The 17,686-nt window shown below is 40.5% G+C and overlaps 1 protein-coding gene and 1 long non-coding RNA gene across 4 annotated transcripts in view; both read left to right on the top strand.

The window, feature by feature from the left end:
* Positions 1–17,686, top strand: part of LOC137864758 (uncharacterized) — a 353,484-nt gene that overhangs the window by 44,111 nt on the left and 291,687 nt on the right. The window lies entirely within an intron of this gene.
* GRIN2A (glutamate ionotropic receptor NMDA type subunit 2A) overlaps positions 1–17,686 on the top strand; it is a 190,846-nt gene that overhangs the window by 1,274 nt on the left and 171,886 nt on the right. For 2 of the 3 annotated variants that reach the window (XM_068699194.1, XM_068699195.1), the window contains exon 2: positions 656–1,845. In XM_068699194.1, the coding sequence (XP_068555295.1) occupies positions 1,441–1,845 (405 nt within the window). In that variant the 5' untranslated portion in view covers positions 656–1,440. Of the gene's footprint in view, positions 1–655; positions 1,846–17,201; positions 17,338–17,686 lie in introns of those variants that run through there. The other variant, XM_068699197.1, reaches the window with a different exon arrangement.

The raw sequence follows: 17,686 nt of genomic DNA on the forward strand, positions 1-17,686 counted from the left end.
TTTCCCGGACCGTGCTTGGACGGATCCTGACGGGGAAGCTCCCGGGAGGGCCTGGGGGGTTCTCAGGGGGCCTGGGGGCTTCCCGGAAGGAGTCTGGGGGTTCCCAGGGCAACTTTTCCCTCTGGTCGCTCCCGGAGTGCGTCCGGGTCCCCGCGCCCTGCCAGCCCCCAGCCTGGCAGGGGGTCTTCTCCCCTAGCCCTCGACCCCCTACTGGGGGCCGCTCCCGAGTCCCCCGCCCCGCTGCCGCTCCGTGTGCTGAGGCGCGCGGCCGCCAGGCGGCGCCATCTTCTCGCTGCGCCTCCGCCCAGGGGCGCCCGGCGGGGCGCGGGGGCGCGGGCGCAGGCACAGGCCAGGGGCGCGCCCGGTGCCGGCCGTGGGGCTGGGCGCTGGGGGGGGGCTCGGGGAGACATGGGGAGGGGGGATCTGAGGGTGCCAGCCCCGAGAGTCTCCTTGTGGCGGCTGCGCGATGCTCTGCGGCGAGCTGGGCTGTACGCGGCTCGGGGAGTCCCCTCCTGCCGCTCGCAGTTACGGGGGTGGAAACCCCTCGGGGCGCAGCAGCAGAGGGATATCTGCAGTTAGACCGCCGCTCCCTCCTTCAGCTAGTTCAGAGCACTTCTGTATGACTCTCTCCGTCATACTCTCTCTCCGTATTCAGAGCCCTACAGGGATTCCGTGAAGAGATGAAGTAAACCGATGCAGCGATGCTCGTTCGTGCAACACCCTCCCCTTCAGCACCAGTGGCAACTTCGCATCTGAGATCAGCAGTTCTGAGATGCTCAAGTGAATGCTGTGTCAGAGGAGGGAGAAGAATTAAGACAGAATATCGTGCTTCTGAACCTCTTCCAGAAACGCAGTTAGACTGTGCGTGAGCAGCAGCTGCCTAGGACAGAGTTCCAGAAATAAAACAGCATGTTTCTGGGATGCCTTGAGATGTATGAAGTATTTGGACTGGGGTTTCCAGCAGACCCTGGCTTACTTCTATCATTATAAGCTAAAGCACTTCTTCCTATTAGACTGGGACTAAGTTTTAAATAGACGTTTGCAACAAAGGAAAATAGACTTCCATTTTTTACCTACTTTAGGAGAGCAAGGTTAAGAAGAAGGATGGCAATGTCTTTTTTTAATGATTTCTGCCATTCTAATTTTGTTAGCCATCCAGGAAGAATTTTAATGGGTCTGTCTTCTGAACTTGTGCCTCGTTTTCTGCCTTGCCTGTGGGAGACCAGTTGTAACACTACCTATCACTGGCAAGTCAACTTTCTGAGGGAATGTAAGAGGCTTGAATTGAAACTAAGATGAAGAACAAGTTATAAAAAGCTGCTAAAGTTTGCATTGTGTCCAGAATCTTTCTATTTAAAACCTCTGTTGAAGATACACAGTTTTCCTCTCTATTTTTCTTATACAATGTGATCAGTTTTACAGGGGACAAAGCTGGCAAAGATGAGGAAAATTGGCTGTGCTCTCCTGGTACTCCAAGCTCTTCTGGCGCCTCTGGATCTTGTTCATGGAGCAGAGAAGAGTTATCCCATCCTGAACATTGCAGTGATTCTGGGAAGAACAAAGTATATCACAGAGAGAGATATCAGAGGTCTGTGGACCAGGGAAATGTCTGCAGACCTGACTGTTGATGTCAATGTAGTGACCCTTCTGGTGAACCAGACTGACCCTAAAAGCATCATAACACATGTTTGCGACTTGATGTCCGGCACCAAGATCCATGGAGTGGTTTTTGGAGATGATACTGATCAGGAGGCGGTAGCTCAGATTTTGGATTTTATTTCATCGCAGACTTCTATTCCAATTCTTGGAATTCATGGTGGGGCCTCCATGATAATGGCAGATAAGGTAGGAAAATTATTAAAACCTTTTGCTAGTCTAAAGTCCTTCACCGCGTTGATTTTTATTGTGAATAGTCACCACAAGCAGTTCAAACATGATGCCTGTAGTTATATGTACTTTAAGAAATAATAAAAAAAAAGAAATGTACAGAACAGTGTACTCATTGACTACTCATCAAATACTCTGAAATATTTTGGGGTTCATGCTTGAAACTCAATTTTCCTTCTGCTGTAAAGGCAGTCTGATTAAACTTTACTCTTCACTAAACTGAATGCTTATCACCTTAAAAATTTTATTAGCAAATATGACGTATGGCTGTAAACAACAAAATAGGCCAATACAATGATTTAGGGGATAAATTATAATTATTATTACAAAATTATAATTATAATTAGATACTGTTCTGCCATGCTTATAACAGCTACCAAGCTATAGACCTGAATGTATTTAAGGGCAATAGAAGTTATATGACATTTATATTAGGATGGAGTTTTGTGATCCACTATGGTCTATAATTTAAGTGGTCTTGCAAACTTGAACCAGACCTTATATTCATTGTATTTATTGAATTAGACTTTCACTATCTGGATACTTCTAATTTCCTACTGTAGCTCATGAAAATCCACAATGGCATTGTCAGAAGTCTGGAGGTAATGACAAACTGTTTTGTTGGGAAACATTTCTTTATGTAACCCTCCATGAGTCTGTGGGACGACAGACAGAAGTGACTCACGTATGCAGCTCATCTGCCTTTGCGCTGTAACAAAAAAAGAAGATGAATCTGGCACTGCAGATTCGATTTTGTAAAGTGATCACTGCTGTTTCTGAAACAGTAGGTGCTTAACAGCTCGCAGGACTAAGCTTTCTGGTGTGGACAGCTGCTTGGTCTGAAAGTCTGAGAGGAGCTCCTGCCGATGCTGAGGAGTATGTGCTGTGTAAAAGAGGAAGCTTGGGAGTGAGAAATGGTTTATTGGTTTTCCTGCATTGCACATATATTGCACTTATATATGCTTATATTGCACACATTGCACGCAATGTTGATTGTAATTTATTTCCTAATACTTGTATGCTTTAGGGTTCCTTATTCACTAAATACTGTTATACCTTATAGATGGTTTTTGAATAGCACTTAAAGACCTCTCTGAATCTTTCTAAAAATGAAGTGATCCAGATAGGTTTTTTCATAACCTGGGGGAAAAGAAGCAGGGAAGATGCAATGATTAGTTACATTTGAGGAATCAGTACCAAACTTTTGAAAACTCTTATCTCTGGGAAACGTTTTCATTGGGATTAAAGGGATCCAGTGTCTCTTAGTGTTTTAAATTACCTTCTTTTAGAATTTGTTATGCAATGGCGACAATAATAGATTCTGAATTATAGCAGAGATTCTATAACAATGGGCTTGACAGCTTGATTGGTATGGAGAGAGCTTTCCATTCAATGCTACTATCTTAAGTGTAAATTCAGTGACCAAGTAACAGAGACAGTTTCATTTAGCTTTTAAATTGCTACACAGATTTTCTCGTCTTTTCAAAGTTAGCTTTAGGTATATTTAGGAATTTTATGTGATATACATTTCACTCAACTTCCTATTCCAGCATAAAACCTCTTGAAACTGAAGATACTAGTGAGTGTTGAGTGATAAAACTCAGGCAGTAATTTGTACAGCATCAACTTCATGCTCAGTAGCTGAATGCAGGATGTTACTGATGAAGATTTTTTTACTTTTATGTAGAAGCCTCTAGAACATAAAATAAACCATATTTTTTCCTATCCCAGGAAGTTAACAGGGTTCCCACTGTATGCTAATATCGTCGTTATTATGACACTGACTTTGATTTTAGGTTATCACAGTATGATAATAAAACATCTTTGTGCTGAAACTCAGCTTCTAAGATTTCCATTTAGGAAATCAAAATCATTCTCTTGTGTGTTAAGACAATCTAAAAGAGATGACTTTAGCGGCTTGAATTGGCTGAAGATACTGTTTCTTCATTTAACTAAAATTGCCTTAATTTTTAAATGTGGTTTTCCAATGCACATTATATCTTGTAACTGGGCTTGGCACACTACAGTAATAAGACTTGCATGTGTCACTCAATTAACTGTTCATTTGGGAATGAATTCTTGTGAGTCAAAGGTGGAATTCACAGTGTCATAAAGGCAGAGGAGACGAAACTTCCAGTGTAAAATCTGTTTGCCAAGTCAGCGTCAGGATTTCAGCTGAAACACATGGATGCTGGCTTAAATTATAAAGTTGATACCAATTTACAAACTCTTCTCTTTTGTCTCTCACATTGAGATCGCTGGATATGCAAAAACAGGTGCTTGGTCCTACTCCTGCTTCTGGATGAAGTTCCTACCTGTGGCACTCTAACAAGGCCGTTTAATTTACATCCTTATTGTGTGGCTCTAGTAGTTGTTTTCCTTCTCCGTGGAATCATGCTGGTACTGTGTTTTAGATGTCTTTTACAACTAAATAAGTGTCCATGTGTTGTGTCTGCTTGTTTGTAGTCTACAAGTGTGGCTGACACAAAGGCAGCATAATGATTCACTGAACTCTGAGCCAGGTAGTTATATGATGCCTAACTGTCCTAAACGTGAACTGGGCTGGAGGGATGTGAACAAGAAGTCATTGTCTATAATGCTGTGTGCTTCACTGAAATGACTCTGGGTAGAAAAGCTCACTGCTTTCTGTATTAACAAACACCGCGGCAATGTGAACGCCATACAAAGAGCCATCCCTAAAAAACAACAGGTTATTCTAGGTTTATAAACATGAGCTGTGCACACACATGGAGCATGCAGTGATTATTGCAGGATGTACAGCTTCTGAAGTACTGAGTCCCGGTGCCAACCTCATCTGTGCAGGGTGCGTAGCTTAACCTGCCTCTCAGTGCCCAGTACTTGGCTTTGGATTGGTTCCTGTCTGGCTGTACTAGTCAAATATGTTGGAAATACATTGCTTCATATAGACTATGAGTATTAGGACAGGAATGTGAAGGCTTCTGACCCTGCCTTGACCTGACATCTGCTGTCAAAACGCTACCAATAAAGCAGCGGGACAGGTAAGGATGCAGGGTACCTACATGAACTGGCTGGGGGTGCCCTTTGGGCTGTGCCATGCGCTCTGCCTCCCACCGGCTGCATCACCTGCTGCTGGCACCGACTCCTCTGCCAGCGAGCTGCTCCTTGGCTTTGGGCCCCTGTTCTGCTATGGGCTCCAGGCATGCTCAGATGTGAGAGAGTCAGCTGAAACAAGATGAGAATTGTGTCTGGGGCGCCTGTGCCAACCTGCTGTGCATCAGCAGCCCTTGGAGGATGCTGCAAACAGACTGGCTGTTTATTCATCTTGTGTCTGTTGAAATTTGAGAGATCTCAAACCAAACACTGTTTAGGAACTGTTTCCTGACTTCAGCATTTGGTTTTAAACTTAGTTACGTTTGTTTCACCACATGCCATCATTATAATTATTGTAATCATGATACCTTTCTAAAATAGAACATCATGGTTAGTTCTGCGACAATAATGAAAAATTGGTTTCATTCAGAAGTGGGAAGAGGCCCTTATGTATCATAAACACATCCAGGAGTACTGAGCATCTTTTGCATGCTGCAAAATTGAGTCTAATTTCTCATTAGAAACCTTTCTGAAAGACATAAAAACTTGAGGCATTTTAGTGCTGTGAAAGTACTGTGAGTCATAATGCATAGCTGGGCAGCATGAAAGGTGAGGGTAATTCTCCATTAGAGCTATTGCAAAGTGAAGCTTCTTGAGAGAGCTCTAGGAATGTTAAACAAAACAAGTCTTTTTCCAAAAGTTCTACGCATGAATAAATTATCTTTCTTTGTTATTCTCTGTGCTGATAAATTAACATTGGCAATTAACACTTTCATTAATTGCCTAGTACAAAATCCATTCTGTGTCTACCACCACCTTCAGCTTTCCTTTTTGTATCCCTCCTCATCTCCTTCCATAGCAGTGAGGCCAGAACCACAGAATAGCTGAGGTTAGAAGGATCTCTGCAAGTGTCCACACCAACCCTAGCTCAGTGCCTGGGGTCGGACCGGTTAGGGCCCCCTCCAGTCAAGTTGTGAGTATCAACACAGCAGCCTTTCCAAGCAATCTGTTCCAGCATTTCAGCTCTCTCACCATGCAAATATTTTTGTTGTATCTCATTAGGATTTCCCTCTGCACCATGACCACAACCTCTTTTTTTTTTTTTTGTGGTGAAACTCCAAGCTGAACTCTGTTTAGTTTAGGCTGTGATTACACCTGTCTGTACCTGTCACATCCACGGGTACAAACCAGTGCCTTCTGCCTTTCCTTACAACCTCATGTGCTCCAGTTCTTTGGACTCACTCAGAGGTGTTGGTGTCTTGTACGGGGGGATCCCAGAACTGGGCACGGTACTCCAGCAGTGGCCTCTTGAGTCCCGCAGAGGGGATAATCCCCATTCCTGAGCAGCTGGCTGGGCTCGTTTTGTCACCAAAAGGGCGCACTGCTGGCTCCCGTTCCATCCCACTGCTGGTTCCTGTTCCACCCCGCTGCAGGCTCCTGCCTCCTGGACTGCCGCAGGGTATTTATGTAGGCACCTGCTGTGAATAAATACTGAGGGAAAATGAACTTTTAAAGCCTTGCTTGTTCTTTCAGAGGATATTTTTCAGGTGTTCTGATGAAGTACTTTCAGACTTCTGCATTACCTGTTGTTTCTAGCTTGCTGTAGAAACAAGCTGGGGCTGCTTTCCTTTCCCTCGTTCCTGAGATCCAAAGACTACATGGCACTTGTGCAAACCAGGATCTAACCACAGCCTTGCTGCTGGGAGTAGAGCACACCCAGACTCCTGGCTCTGGTGCTGGCAGTTTGTTCCCTGTTTCACCTATAACTTTGTTCACCGCTCTTAAGTTGTTTCTACACACCTTACAAAGTTTAGTTTTTGTCACATATCCTCATAGGGCAGTGGCCATTATTTAAAAAAAAAGAAAGTTCAAAAGCTACATGTCACGTTAGTACTGTGCATATGAGTGTTTCGAATTCTTATGCTTTAAAAATTGTGGCAAGGAAGCAGGGGGATGTAGGGTTTCTTTTTTATTGTAGAATCACTTCAGATATCGTAATTCATGGCATGTGCTTACTGATTTGTATGCCTTCCATGTGAGTTACATAGATCTTTTTCTAACTCATTGTAAAAGTAGTCCCATATTTTTACAGAAAAAAAATAAATATAAGTTTTGTAACATCTCATTCTTCCCTTACTGATAATTGTATTAGCATGAATATGGCACTGTGCTCCTGAGCATGTTAATAATTTTGGATTTGGTTAGTAGTGCTGAAGATTGGAAGATTAAACTGTAGTTAAACGTTTTAGTGCAAAAATACCTGTATAAATTGGCGTTTCATGTCTAGGTACCTTGCGCTGCTCCACTGCATGCAAGTAATAGTTCCAGCTTCTGCCTCCTGTAAAGGTGCAGGGGAATTGGATTTTCCTTCTTTTGTCCTGTACTAATGCTGCCATGAGAAACATAACTTTCAGAAATTCTCATTTGTATTTTGAACTGCAACAAAAATGAAGCACTGATCTCTTGTGAATCTGTGTTTACTTCACCATAACCGTAAAAAATCAGTATATATTTTAAAAAGAGTTGTCTTGCACATCAGTAAAGATTTTTAGAACTGGGCTCGTAATCTGTGGGTGCACCTTTTATGCACAGGCACCAGGACCATTGTAATAAAATGGTTAAAACATGCTTGAAATCTGTCTTCCTGAGGCATACAGAGTGGATACAATTTCTTGTGCTTTTCTTTATCTGGAATCGCTCTGGGAGCACAGGGTGGTTACCATGCAGCCTGCTGCTGTACATTGCTATTCGTGGGCTGTCATTGCTACAAGAAAGTGAAGTTCAGTAGCAAGAGCCGTGATGTTCACTGCATTGAGCTCTGTCTCAGAGCTTGGAGGAGTGTTATACATGTATTCATGGTATGTGCCTTTCTTTCTTGCTCTCTTTCTCTCCTGCTCTTTACTAAGTTTTATGGGATTTCCCTATCTGTTTCTGAGACAATTGTATTTTCCTTGTTCTGGTCCTCACAAAAGTCCCCTTCTTAATTTGATGAAATAAAGTGAGGCTGATTTCCTGAAATACTGTGGGAGTAAACTTGAACTGTCCCTCTTGAAGATGGAGACAAATTTGGTGTAATTAGTCCAAGTAGAAGGAAGATAGGTTTGAAGAGATTAGGAATTTCTGTCACTAATAATCAAATTGTAGAAAAGTAGACATCTTTTGCATAATACCACATCCTAGAGTTTACCTGGCTTTTGAAGCAGCTCAGGTGTGGGCAAATTTCCTATTTTGGGCTTGTTGGAGTTTACGCTACTGCAGCTGAGCCCAGGATGCAGGATGGGATCCTATAAACACCTCTTATTGAGGAGAGCGGCGTGTTGGTTTCATTGAGATGTAGTTGTAGTCATTTGCAGTAAGAGTAATATATTTTCATCTCAAAGGTACTATTTTCTTTCTCCTCCAACTGTCTGTTCTTGGAAATAGAAATCCATAAGTGCCTCAGTATGTTTTGCGCAGTAATGTCTTAAAAATGTTAGTAAGTCAATGTTGTAGATCATCCATGCTATCCAAACTATTGTCTGCATATAGGAAATTACAACACGGCAGACTCCCAAGCTGTAAAAGTAGGACACCAGACCTTCAGCATAATTTTCTGCTTGCAGGCATTCTTGGTGGCATCTTATTTTATTTTATTTTATTTTATTTTATTTTATTTTATTTTATTTATTTATTTATTTTTCAAGGGCATTCTCAAACATAAAACCGAAGATGGTTTCTTTTAAGCTACAAAATAATAATGGGCCGATTCTAAAGCACATAAGACACTTCTGGTAATCAGAATATACCCAGAGAACATGCCTGAAAATATTCATCCTAATAAAACTATGCAGTGAAGGGAAGGGTATTGGTATCATGTCAAAGCCATTTTGTGTCTTTTCTATTAATTATTTTTGAGAGCTTGATTAGATTACTTGAATGAACAGTTTAATAGCATTTTAGATTTGTCACCTATTTAAACTAACAGTTTAATGTGAATAATTTCTTTAAGATTTTTGTATTAATTATATTGGACTTTCTTGAAGATATCCTTGATAGACCTACTGACATCCGTGCTGATACGAACAGCTTTTTGCACTTGAGCAAAGAATCTTTGCTGTCCACAACAGTTCGTTAGAAATCTGTGGTCATCTAGGCCAGCTTTGCATGTGTTTTTTTCTCCAGCCCCCGCCCCCCTTCTGCCTCCCCTTGTTCGTGGAGCTGTGAAGTTGTGTGGATTTTACTGAGGGAGCCCAGCCTGGATTGTCTCCATGCCATCTGTCACCACATTGTTCGTTTAAATCCTTGAGATATTTTCTTCTGCACTTTACTGGAATAAGTAGAACTGTAGTGGCATCATTGGCTATTTATATTTGATTTTCACTTACTGTTCTTAGGAGAAAAACCCTGTGTTTGCAACTGAGGTGTGTAAACTAGCTGCACAATTGAAAAGAAATGGACGTGGTTTAATTGTGTCATCGCAGAGCTCCATCTGTGCTGCACGTCCCACCTCTGACCGAGACCCCCCCACTTCTCAAGGCAGAGACCTCCCTGGGGGTCTCATGGTAAAGCTGAGTGTCTCCCCAGAGACTTAAGGAAAAGGCTGTATGCTTCTGTATGAATGCACAGCAGCTAGCAATTTATTTTTAAAGTATTTACACTCAATGAAGCCATGCTAGGAGGAATCTGTCTGCATCTCCCTGTATTGTAAGACTTGATATATTAGGTCAGGGAAAGGTTGAGACTCGCAAGTTTTGTGTGAAAGCATAACTGGAAATAAGATTGGTTAGGAGGTGGAAAGTTGCAGAGAGCAATGAAATGAAAGTGTGTAGAAGAAAAGCAATATAAAATCTGAACAACCAACAGAAAAACTATTTCTTTCCTGACATGCAAACACTGTGCCAAGTTGCAGATAGAGGTTGCTTGGTGTTCAGCAGCTGTAACCTGTAACGGGGTATGCAGTTAACATCTTACCTCACCTTACCAACCCAGCACGTTCTATTCCCTTTACATTTCTTACACATGAAGGTTAAAGAAGCCCGAGTGTATGAAAGGAGAAGAAGGCCCCAGCCGGAGAAGTGATACAAGGAAGAGCACAGTTCCTCTGGAGAAAGGCCTACACCTCCTGGGGCTCCAGCATGAAGGGTCCGTGGCTGCTTGGCGAGGTGGGCACACAAGTGTTCCCACAGGGCTGCCTGATCAACTTGTGCCACTGATGTAAACCTCTTGAAAAAGCACCAATTGGTGTTCCAAATTTGTTATTGAGTTTTGGTTTGGATACTGACTCCTTGAGCCTTACCTGCAGGTAGAACTCATTCGCAAACACATCCACCTAGCTGCAGTCAGAGCCGTTCCTACTCTCCCGATCTGTTCAGCACCCACAGAGACTGAAATAAAACTGACTTAGGAAATCCAACAAGGCATCTGAGGTCCTGAACTGGTCCTAAACCTCCAGAGCATGGGCAGCAGTGAAACACTTGCATTTGCTTGTATGTTTACCAGATGGACAGTATTTAGCAAGATTAACCTGTGTTTGGATGGGGAAAATTCAAAGCAAAAGTACTAGGCTGTGGTTGTCCCCTTTTTTGGGTCTGATTTCTGTCACTTCTGACTGTAATGCACCAAGAAGTATATTGGAGGGATGTAGATGGGAATTTATTAAAACACAGTAATATTTTCTCTACAGATCTGAAGTGACTTTTCTTGAAAGTCATCCTTTGCTTCATATTTAGGCATGTGCTACTTTGAGAAAGTGCTGTTTTTCGTTTGTTTGTTTGTTTTTGTATATATGTACGTTCTCCCTGCTTTCTTCCAGATCCCATTGCATAAGGTGGGATCCCATTGCAAAGGGTGAGAGAATAAAGGCCATCTTCATGCTTTAATGTTTTTTGTGGAACTACATTGATTTACCTACTCCTCAGGATTGAGTCTACAAGTTGTAGTGGTATGGTGTATTGGATTGGCTGAAGGTAATGTATTCTCCTAGTAGGACGATGCACGTCCATCTTTAAGTAACCTGAACAAAGTATGTTTTTCAGACCTAATTAGGAAAGTCAGCAAGGAGACATACACCTTTCAACTATATAATTATGTATACCTTAACATTGTGCTTTGAGTGAGCTCTGCTGGGGATCTCCTTCATTGCCAGATGACCAATCAGTCAGTTTGGAGTCTTCTGCCTCCATCATAATTCTGAGAAAGTAATTTCATTTTGCCAGTAGGCTGGGCTGTTCTGTTGTCACAAGCAGCCCACAGCTGCAGCAAAGAGGAAAGCAAGAGAAGGCCAAACGCTGCTGCTGGGCTCATTGCTCAGCCCCTGCTGGCTGCACACAGCTACCTGGAACCTGTCTTTTGTGCATCTCGGAGCAGGTCACTTCCATAGATGTTTCATTCAAGGCATTGCTGGGTGGGAAGTTGCTCATCTTGTTTTAGTTTTCTTTTCTTGGTGGTGTTTGTAATTTTGTTGATATGAAGTTTGAAACATTTGTGTTTACCAGTTTGTTTCTCCATGTGACTAGACTTGCGATAGGATTGCTTTGTTTTCACTACATTGATTTTGTGTCTAGTGGAAATGCATTGCGTATGTAAAGACATTATGAAAGAGGAAAGAGCAAGGATTTTATAGCCACCTTCCAGCTCAACACAATTTACAATACAATTAGGAACGACAGTTATAATTGGATGAACAGAAAATAGAATTAAGGTAATCTGTTCCACACGCACAACATTCCTGTAATGAGTTGCTTTTAGGAGTTACAGAAACATATAATTACCAGACAAATTGTATGTTATTTTTTTCTGTGTGTGTGAGGCTAATTAAGAGTTCTGGGTAAATCGTGTTGGCAGAAGCATCAGAGTTATGTGAAGTACCTAATTGGGACAAGATAAGGTTTGTAAATTAGTCATATGAAAACAGATGCAAAAACTATGGAAACTGCCTGTATTCTACTCAAATTTTGTTAGGATCATCTGTTTTGTTTTATATAGTCACACTACTTTTGTAGTAAAGAAGCTAACCCTGCCCTCTTTATTTTGATCCATTTGCTGTCCCTTCACCTCTCCTCTCTTGATCTGCATTTCAGCTGTTATCTGCCAAAAGGCTGAAACTTGGTGTTGTGCAGTCTGGTTTCTGGCAAAAGCTGTGGATGAATCCAGTGCTTCTGATGCAAAATGTAAAGCTCTGTCACCTAACTATGTGACAACAAATTGAACTGATACCAAAGCTGTAAAAGAAACACTTGTTTCCTTTGCTTGCTCTGAGATTTAGTTTTTAATATCCAGTCTATTTCATATGCAAATCTCTTTCTCCAGACACTGGTTTCCTCCAAACACTTCCATTATTGTATTTTTTTTTTTTTTGCCTTCCTCTTCATCCATTTTATTTGCTTTTCCTACTTTATGCTTGGCCATCACCCTAGTGTTTAGAGTTAGTTTTATTTATTTCTTCATTGCGTTAGTTCGCTTCTGATAGAGACAAGGGTGGCTCAGAAAGAATACACGTCTCTCTCCACCTAAATTGTGTGTCCCTTCATGTTAGGAGGACCAGCACTCTTTCAGTAAATATAGAGAAAAAATGTTAGTTGTGTTAAAATAAGATGCATGAATGAGAATTTTCTGGAATCCCAAGAAGACAGACAGAACTGTTACGACTTTAAGCCAAGCCTGTTTTTATTTAAGAATAGCAAATAGAGGAAGGACGAGAAACTAGATTGGGTGAGTCAGGGTAATAGACGTGGAGAGCTGAGGTTAAACAGTGCCAGAAATTACTGATGAAAGGAGTCTGTTTGTGCAGAAAGAATATGAGGAAACCAAAAGGATTCAAAACTCCAGTTTCCACATTGGTATTTCTTCAGGATTCCTGGCCTTGGGATTTTGGATAATTCTGCTGCTCTGCTGAGTGCTTTCTGCTATCGTTAAGCAGCTTTGCAGACACATACAGGGGAACTTTTCTAAAATGGCATTTCCCAGCTCATAGTAGGGAGTTTGGGCTGTAGTATCTCAAAGTTGATGTATCATGGAGTCTGCATGCCCATCTTCTAAGGACATTTTCTATTTCCTGACTTTTTAAAAAAATCTTTCTGTTGTATAACCTGGGACAAGGTCTGTCTAGAAGCTTTCAAACCACACAATCTCCTTCCCCGCCCCGCCCTTCTTTTTTTTTTAGTGCCATGCAGTTGGCTGGCTAGTGTGTCCAGCACCGGTGTGCTTCTAGACAAGCATCCATTTCTATATAAAATTGAATTATTTTTGGAATAATTCTCTGCTTTGTGGCAACAGATGTACCTTTTTCCGTGTATGTTTGTTGTGTTCAGGTGCTTTAGGGTGGCTCCTGCTACCTCAGATTTTAGGAACTGGTATTTGAAAATATATTGATGTTTCCCTTTTATAACTGATTTTCAATGCAGTTAATCAGAATTTCAGATCTCCCGTTAGGGGCGTCAGAATATGTGGGAGCAGGGCAGACTGTCAGTTAAAATATGTGAAAATAAATTGCTTTCCACAGTGTTAGGTGACTTGCTGATTATGCAGTTTCCTCTCTAATGGTATTTGTGAAGGTGCTTTGTGCTTTGCTGTTGCTTGCTTTAAATATTGAGACTTACAGTTACTGGCATTTATAACTTAAATTGCAGCTATGTGCATAGAACAGCGTTATGGATCATTCACTACATAAATGCTGATGTTGTCTAAACAACTGGCTGTATGAGCTTGCAAACAAGCAACATCTGAGAAGAGAGAATTGGAAAGTGTCAGACTAAGAAAATTTTGGCTCATACCAGGTTAAGCTCACTTGCAGAAAGAAAAATACATGTTTGTATGATTTCTTTTCCTCACATTGGCTAAAGTAAACAAATGATCTTAATTGCATTTTCCAGATATGCTCATTCTGTCTTTCTCAAAAAAAAAAAAAAAAGTAAGTTGTCATGTTTTTCTTTTCCCAACCTTTTCCACATCAAGACACAGGCTTCTGGCTACAATCTCTTTCACTTTCCTGTTGCTTTTCTATTACCATTTTGTAGCATAAAAATTACTGGAATTTTTCCAGTGGTCGGTGAGTAAGTGATAAGGCACTAGGAATGGTGCAAATGACTTGGGACAGGTATAAATAGTAAATAATCTTCATGTTTAAAATATGCTGAACAGTTGTTCAATATCTTCTCACTATATACAATATTTTCAGGTTCCTAGTTTGTCATGAAAATGCATCTTATGGTCTCTAAATTAAAATCTAAATGAACTTGTGGATAACGTATACAGTAGTTAGCTGTCAACTGCAGCATGTGTGCCTTTAATGGTCTTTGAAAGCCTTACTTGTGTGCTTTCATGAGTTACTTGCTTTCTGTGTAAGCGTGGCCTGTTCCCTGTTTCCTTCTATGCAGTGACTGCTGGCTTGAGAAGAGCTGTTCTGTTTCAGCCTGTTCACAGTAAGGGGCTGAAATGTTAAACTAGTGAGCAGTGAGTAATTTCATCCAATAATAAAATGTAGTGGTCCAGCTCAGTAATTTGTATTCCAATGTAAGTCTTATTGCTTTGTTAATCTGCAATGGACACCTCAGTTGGACACTTCCTGAAAGCAGCGGAAAACAACAACAAACAAATAAAACCCACAACTTTGCTCATTCTCCAACCTTTACTGCTTTTTTATTTTTTTTTTCTTTCACCATGTCCAATAAGATATAGTCATGTGAAATATTATTTTTTAACAACTCATCATGAAACCAGTTCTTCAGGTCAGCAGTGGTATTTCCAAATGTCCGGGTGATAATTCTACCAGAAAGGGGGAACATCCACGCTTACAGCATACAGGTCATGTGTGAGGCCCACAAGGAGAGCAAAATCCTGCTCGTGGTCTCCCTGCTGCAGCGTGGTTGACCTGATTGTCAAGTAAAGGAGCAAGTGCAAAGCAAGCAAATACTTAAAATATCCTTTAATGCCTACTTAAATGCTTCTCCTGACGGTCTGAATGCTACAAGGTAAAAAGAAGATGGAGTTTTTTTTGCCTCTCTCAGAAGGTGCTCAGTACATTCCTTATATAAAAGACATAAAGATGCAGACATAGCCTCTTACTATATGGGGCTGAAACTCTAAGCAACACGTTTAATTTGAGGCATATTCTGCTTTAAAGATCAGTCTCTGGTTAAAAGAATGATTTGGTGTTAGGAGCTGCTAATGCCACTTTGGGTGCTCTCTTCCAAATGACTGACTTTACTGCTGCTTAAATGTTTTTTTGGCATCCTATCTGGTTTTGCTTAAGTTAATCATGATGTTCTACTTAAGCTTCATTTTGAATATGAAAATTTTTATCTTCCTTGGGTCATTTTAAGGTTTCATTTGCATGTTTGACCCAGTTAAAAATTCTGTGTTATTAAACAGCTTTTCTGATTCAGCTCAGATGGTGGTATGTTTTCCTTCTTAACAAGCTTTCTAGAGTTGTATATATAAAAAAAATGTTCTCCCTCCCTTAGCTTCTTTTGAGATGAAGTATGTACAATAAGTCTGACTCCCTGTAGAGCTGGTTTAATCATTTGTTTTTCCATCTGCAGAGAGCCAGTTCCCAAAGTAACTTCAAAGAGCCCTGCCTGAGTAAAAGCTTCCAGCTTTGGAGCAGTAACGATTACAGAAATATGCTTATGCAATAGTTTGAAACCTCTGGCTATCTTTGCATGGAGGTGAAATCTGAGTATTTGCCTCTATTATTCTGTTACTAGAAAACTTAAAGGTTTATAACTGAAAAATTTACTGCCGCTTTGCTTTTACCTGCTGTGGTACCTGTGCGCAGCATGATGTTACGCAGGTGCACAGATGTGGCATCTAACAGCACAAGGGGAATTTCTGGGTCTGGAGGTGACAGACACCTCATCAACAAAGCAACCACAAACTTCAGGCTTGGCATAAGTTGCCAATAAAACATTTGCAGCAGGAAATTCAGAACATGTTATATTTTAGGCTTAATCCAGCCTGATCCGTGCAGGCTTTAATCAAAGAAACTTGAAGTGGAATTGCTCCTGGGAGAGTGGTATCTTTCCTCCTTCACTTTTACCATTTTCTATGCTGAGATTTATAATATGCAAAAAATAAAAAACAATGCCCCAACCACTACAGATAAATATATTTTATATCTAATATATATGTCATGTTTCTGAGTACAGTAACAAATGTAAAGCTGTTCAAATTGTCATCAGCGTGGCTGTGAGAATCTGCTTCATAAAGTTTCAGTGTAAGTATGTCTTTATTTCTGTGGTCTTTCTCACTAAATACTGTGCCTTACTCTTGGCACTCCAGTCCAGCAGTTGTTCTCATCATTTTGGAGGGATGCTTGATTTTTCCTTTTTTCCTTTATTTTATTTTATTTTATTTTATTTTATTTTATTTTATTTTATTTTATTTTATTTTATTTTATTTTATTTTATTTTATTTTATTTTATTTTATTTTATTTTATTTTATTTTATTTTTTATTTTATTTTATTTTATTTTATTTTATTTTATTGACAAAACTCCTAGCTGAAAGTCAGCATGTGGGAGATTTGCCCCAAATTAATTTCCTGTGGAGAGAGGGGTTATGAGTTTGGTCTCACTATAATGACTTTTCTGGATAATAATGTCAGTAGAAATGCACTACTTCGATTTTAACTGAAGCTATTTCAAACTGTGGACAAGATCTTAATTTTTGACTTAATCAAATCCTTACCACAAGCAAATCTAATTCTGGCATACTATTTCAATCGCACAGACTTTCATTTCTGACTAAGGATTGGAAGGATTAACCCAGATTTTAGCAGCTCTCTCCATGACCGGGTGGATAGGATTAAAATCTATGTGCTGCTCATTGTGGATGTTTATTTCAGTTTTTAGGCATTACAGTTAGGTCTGTTGACTGTGACTGGGAATTATGGAAGTTTTCCGAGAGTGAGAGCACAACTGAAGGACAGCATGTTGAATTTGCTGGATGTCATTGTAATTCAATAAAAAAAGTATGCTTTGCCTGCTTATGGGGATGCAATGTACAGTTTATTATATTCCAGATTTTAAAGTTTGCAGTATATTTATCAGCTTGAAGACATGGTAAAAATACATACTTCAGAAAAATATAGCGAGGTAAAACAAGAATGGGATTAGGTTTAATTGGACCAGTTGTAACATCTTGCTGAAGCACTGGTTGTATCAATGAACACTTTAGTGCTGATGAGGGCCAGCAGCTGACAGGGTGTTCCTGCATTTATTTATTGATTTATTTTTGGTAATGTTGCCTTTAGAGATGATTTTACTTTCCTGTGCAGGAAATAAGTGAAGCTTCTGGAATCTTGTCTGCAATTAGTCTCCCTCACTCTGAAAAGCCCTGGCTGGTACAGTCATTCAGAAATGGATTACGTAAGTGACCGAGGTATGGAAGGTCTCACCTGCAGGTGAGTTGGTTTTGTTATATCTGGTAAAAGGGAGCCTGAGAAAGGACTGTGATAGCTAGAGGCAGGATGAAGAAAAGCTGTTTAAACAACATAAAATAAGACAAGGGGACTGGAACTAAGGCGGGAGTAACTTAGATAGGAAATTGAAAGTAGTAAATAGTATTTAGAAGGGGTTGAGAAGCTCAGGGTATGGTAACAAGCCAGCTAGTGTTATGATTGAAACTGATAAATGAATGAAGAGGGAAGAGGACTTGTGGTGTGAAGCTCTTTCCAATCCAATGTTTTTACTCACTTTTATAAAATGCTGGATATAACTATACAATGCTATAATAGGATTCTCTCCAAATCT

Source organism: Anas acuta, chromosome 15 (genome assembly GCF_963932015.1).
Source record: "Anas acuta chromosome 15, bAnaAcu1.1, whole genome shotgun sequence".
In the NCBI taxonomy this organism is placed as follows: Eukaryota; Metazoa; Chordata; class Aves; order Anseriformes; family Anatidae; genus Anas; species Anas acuta.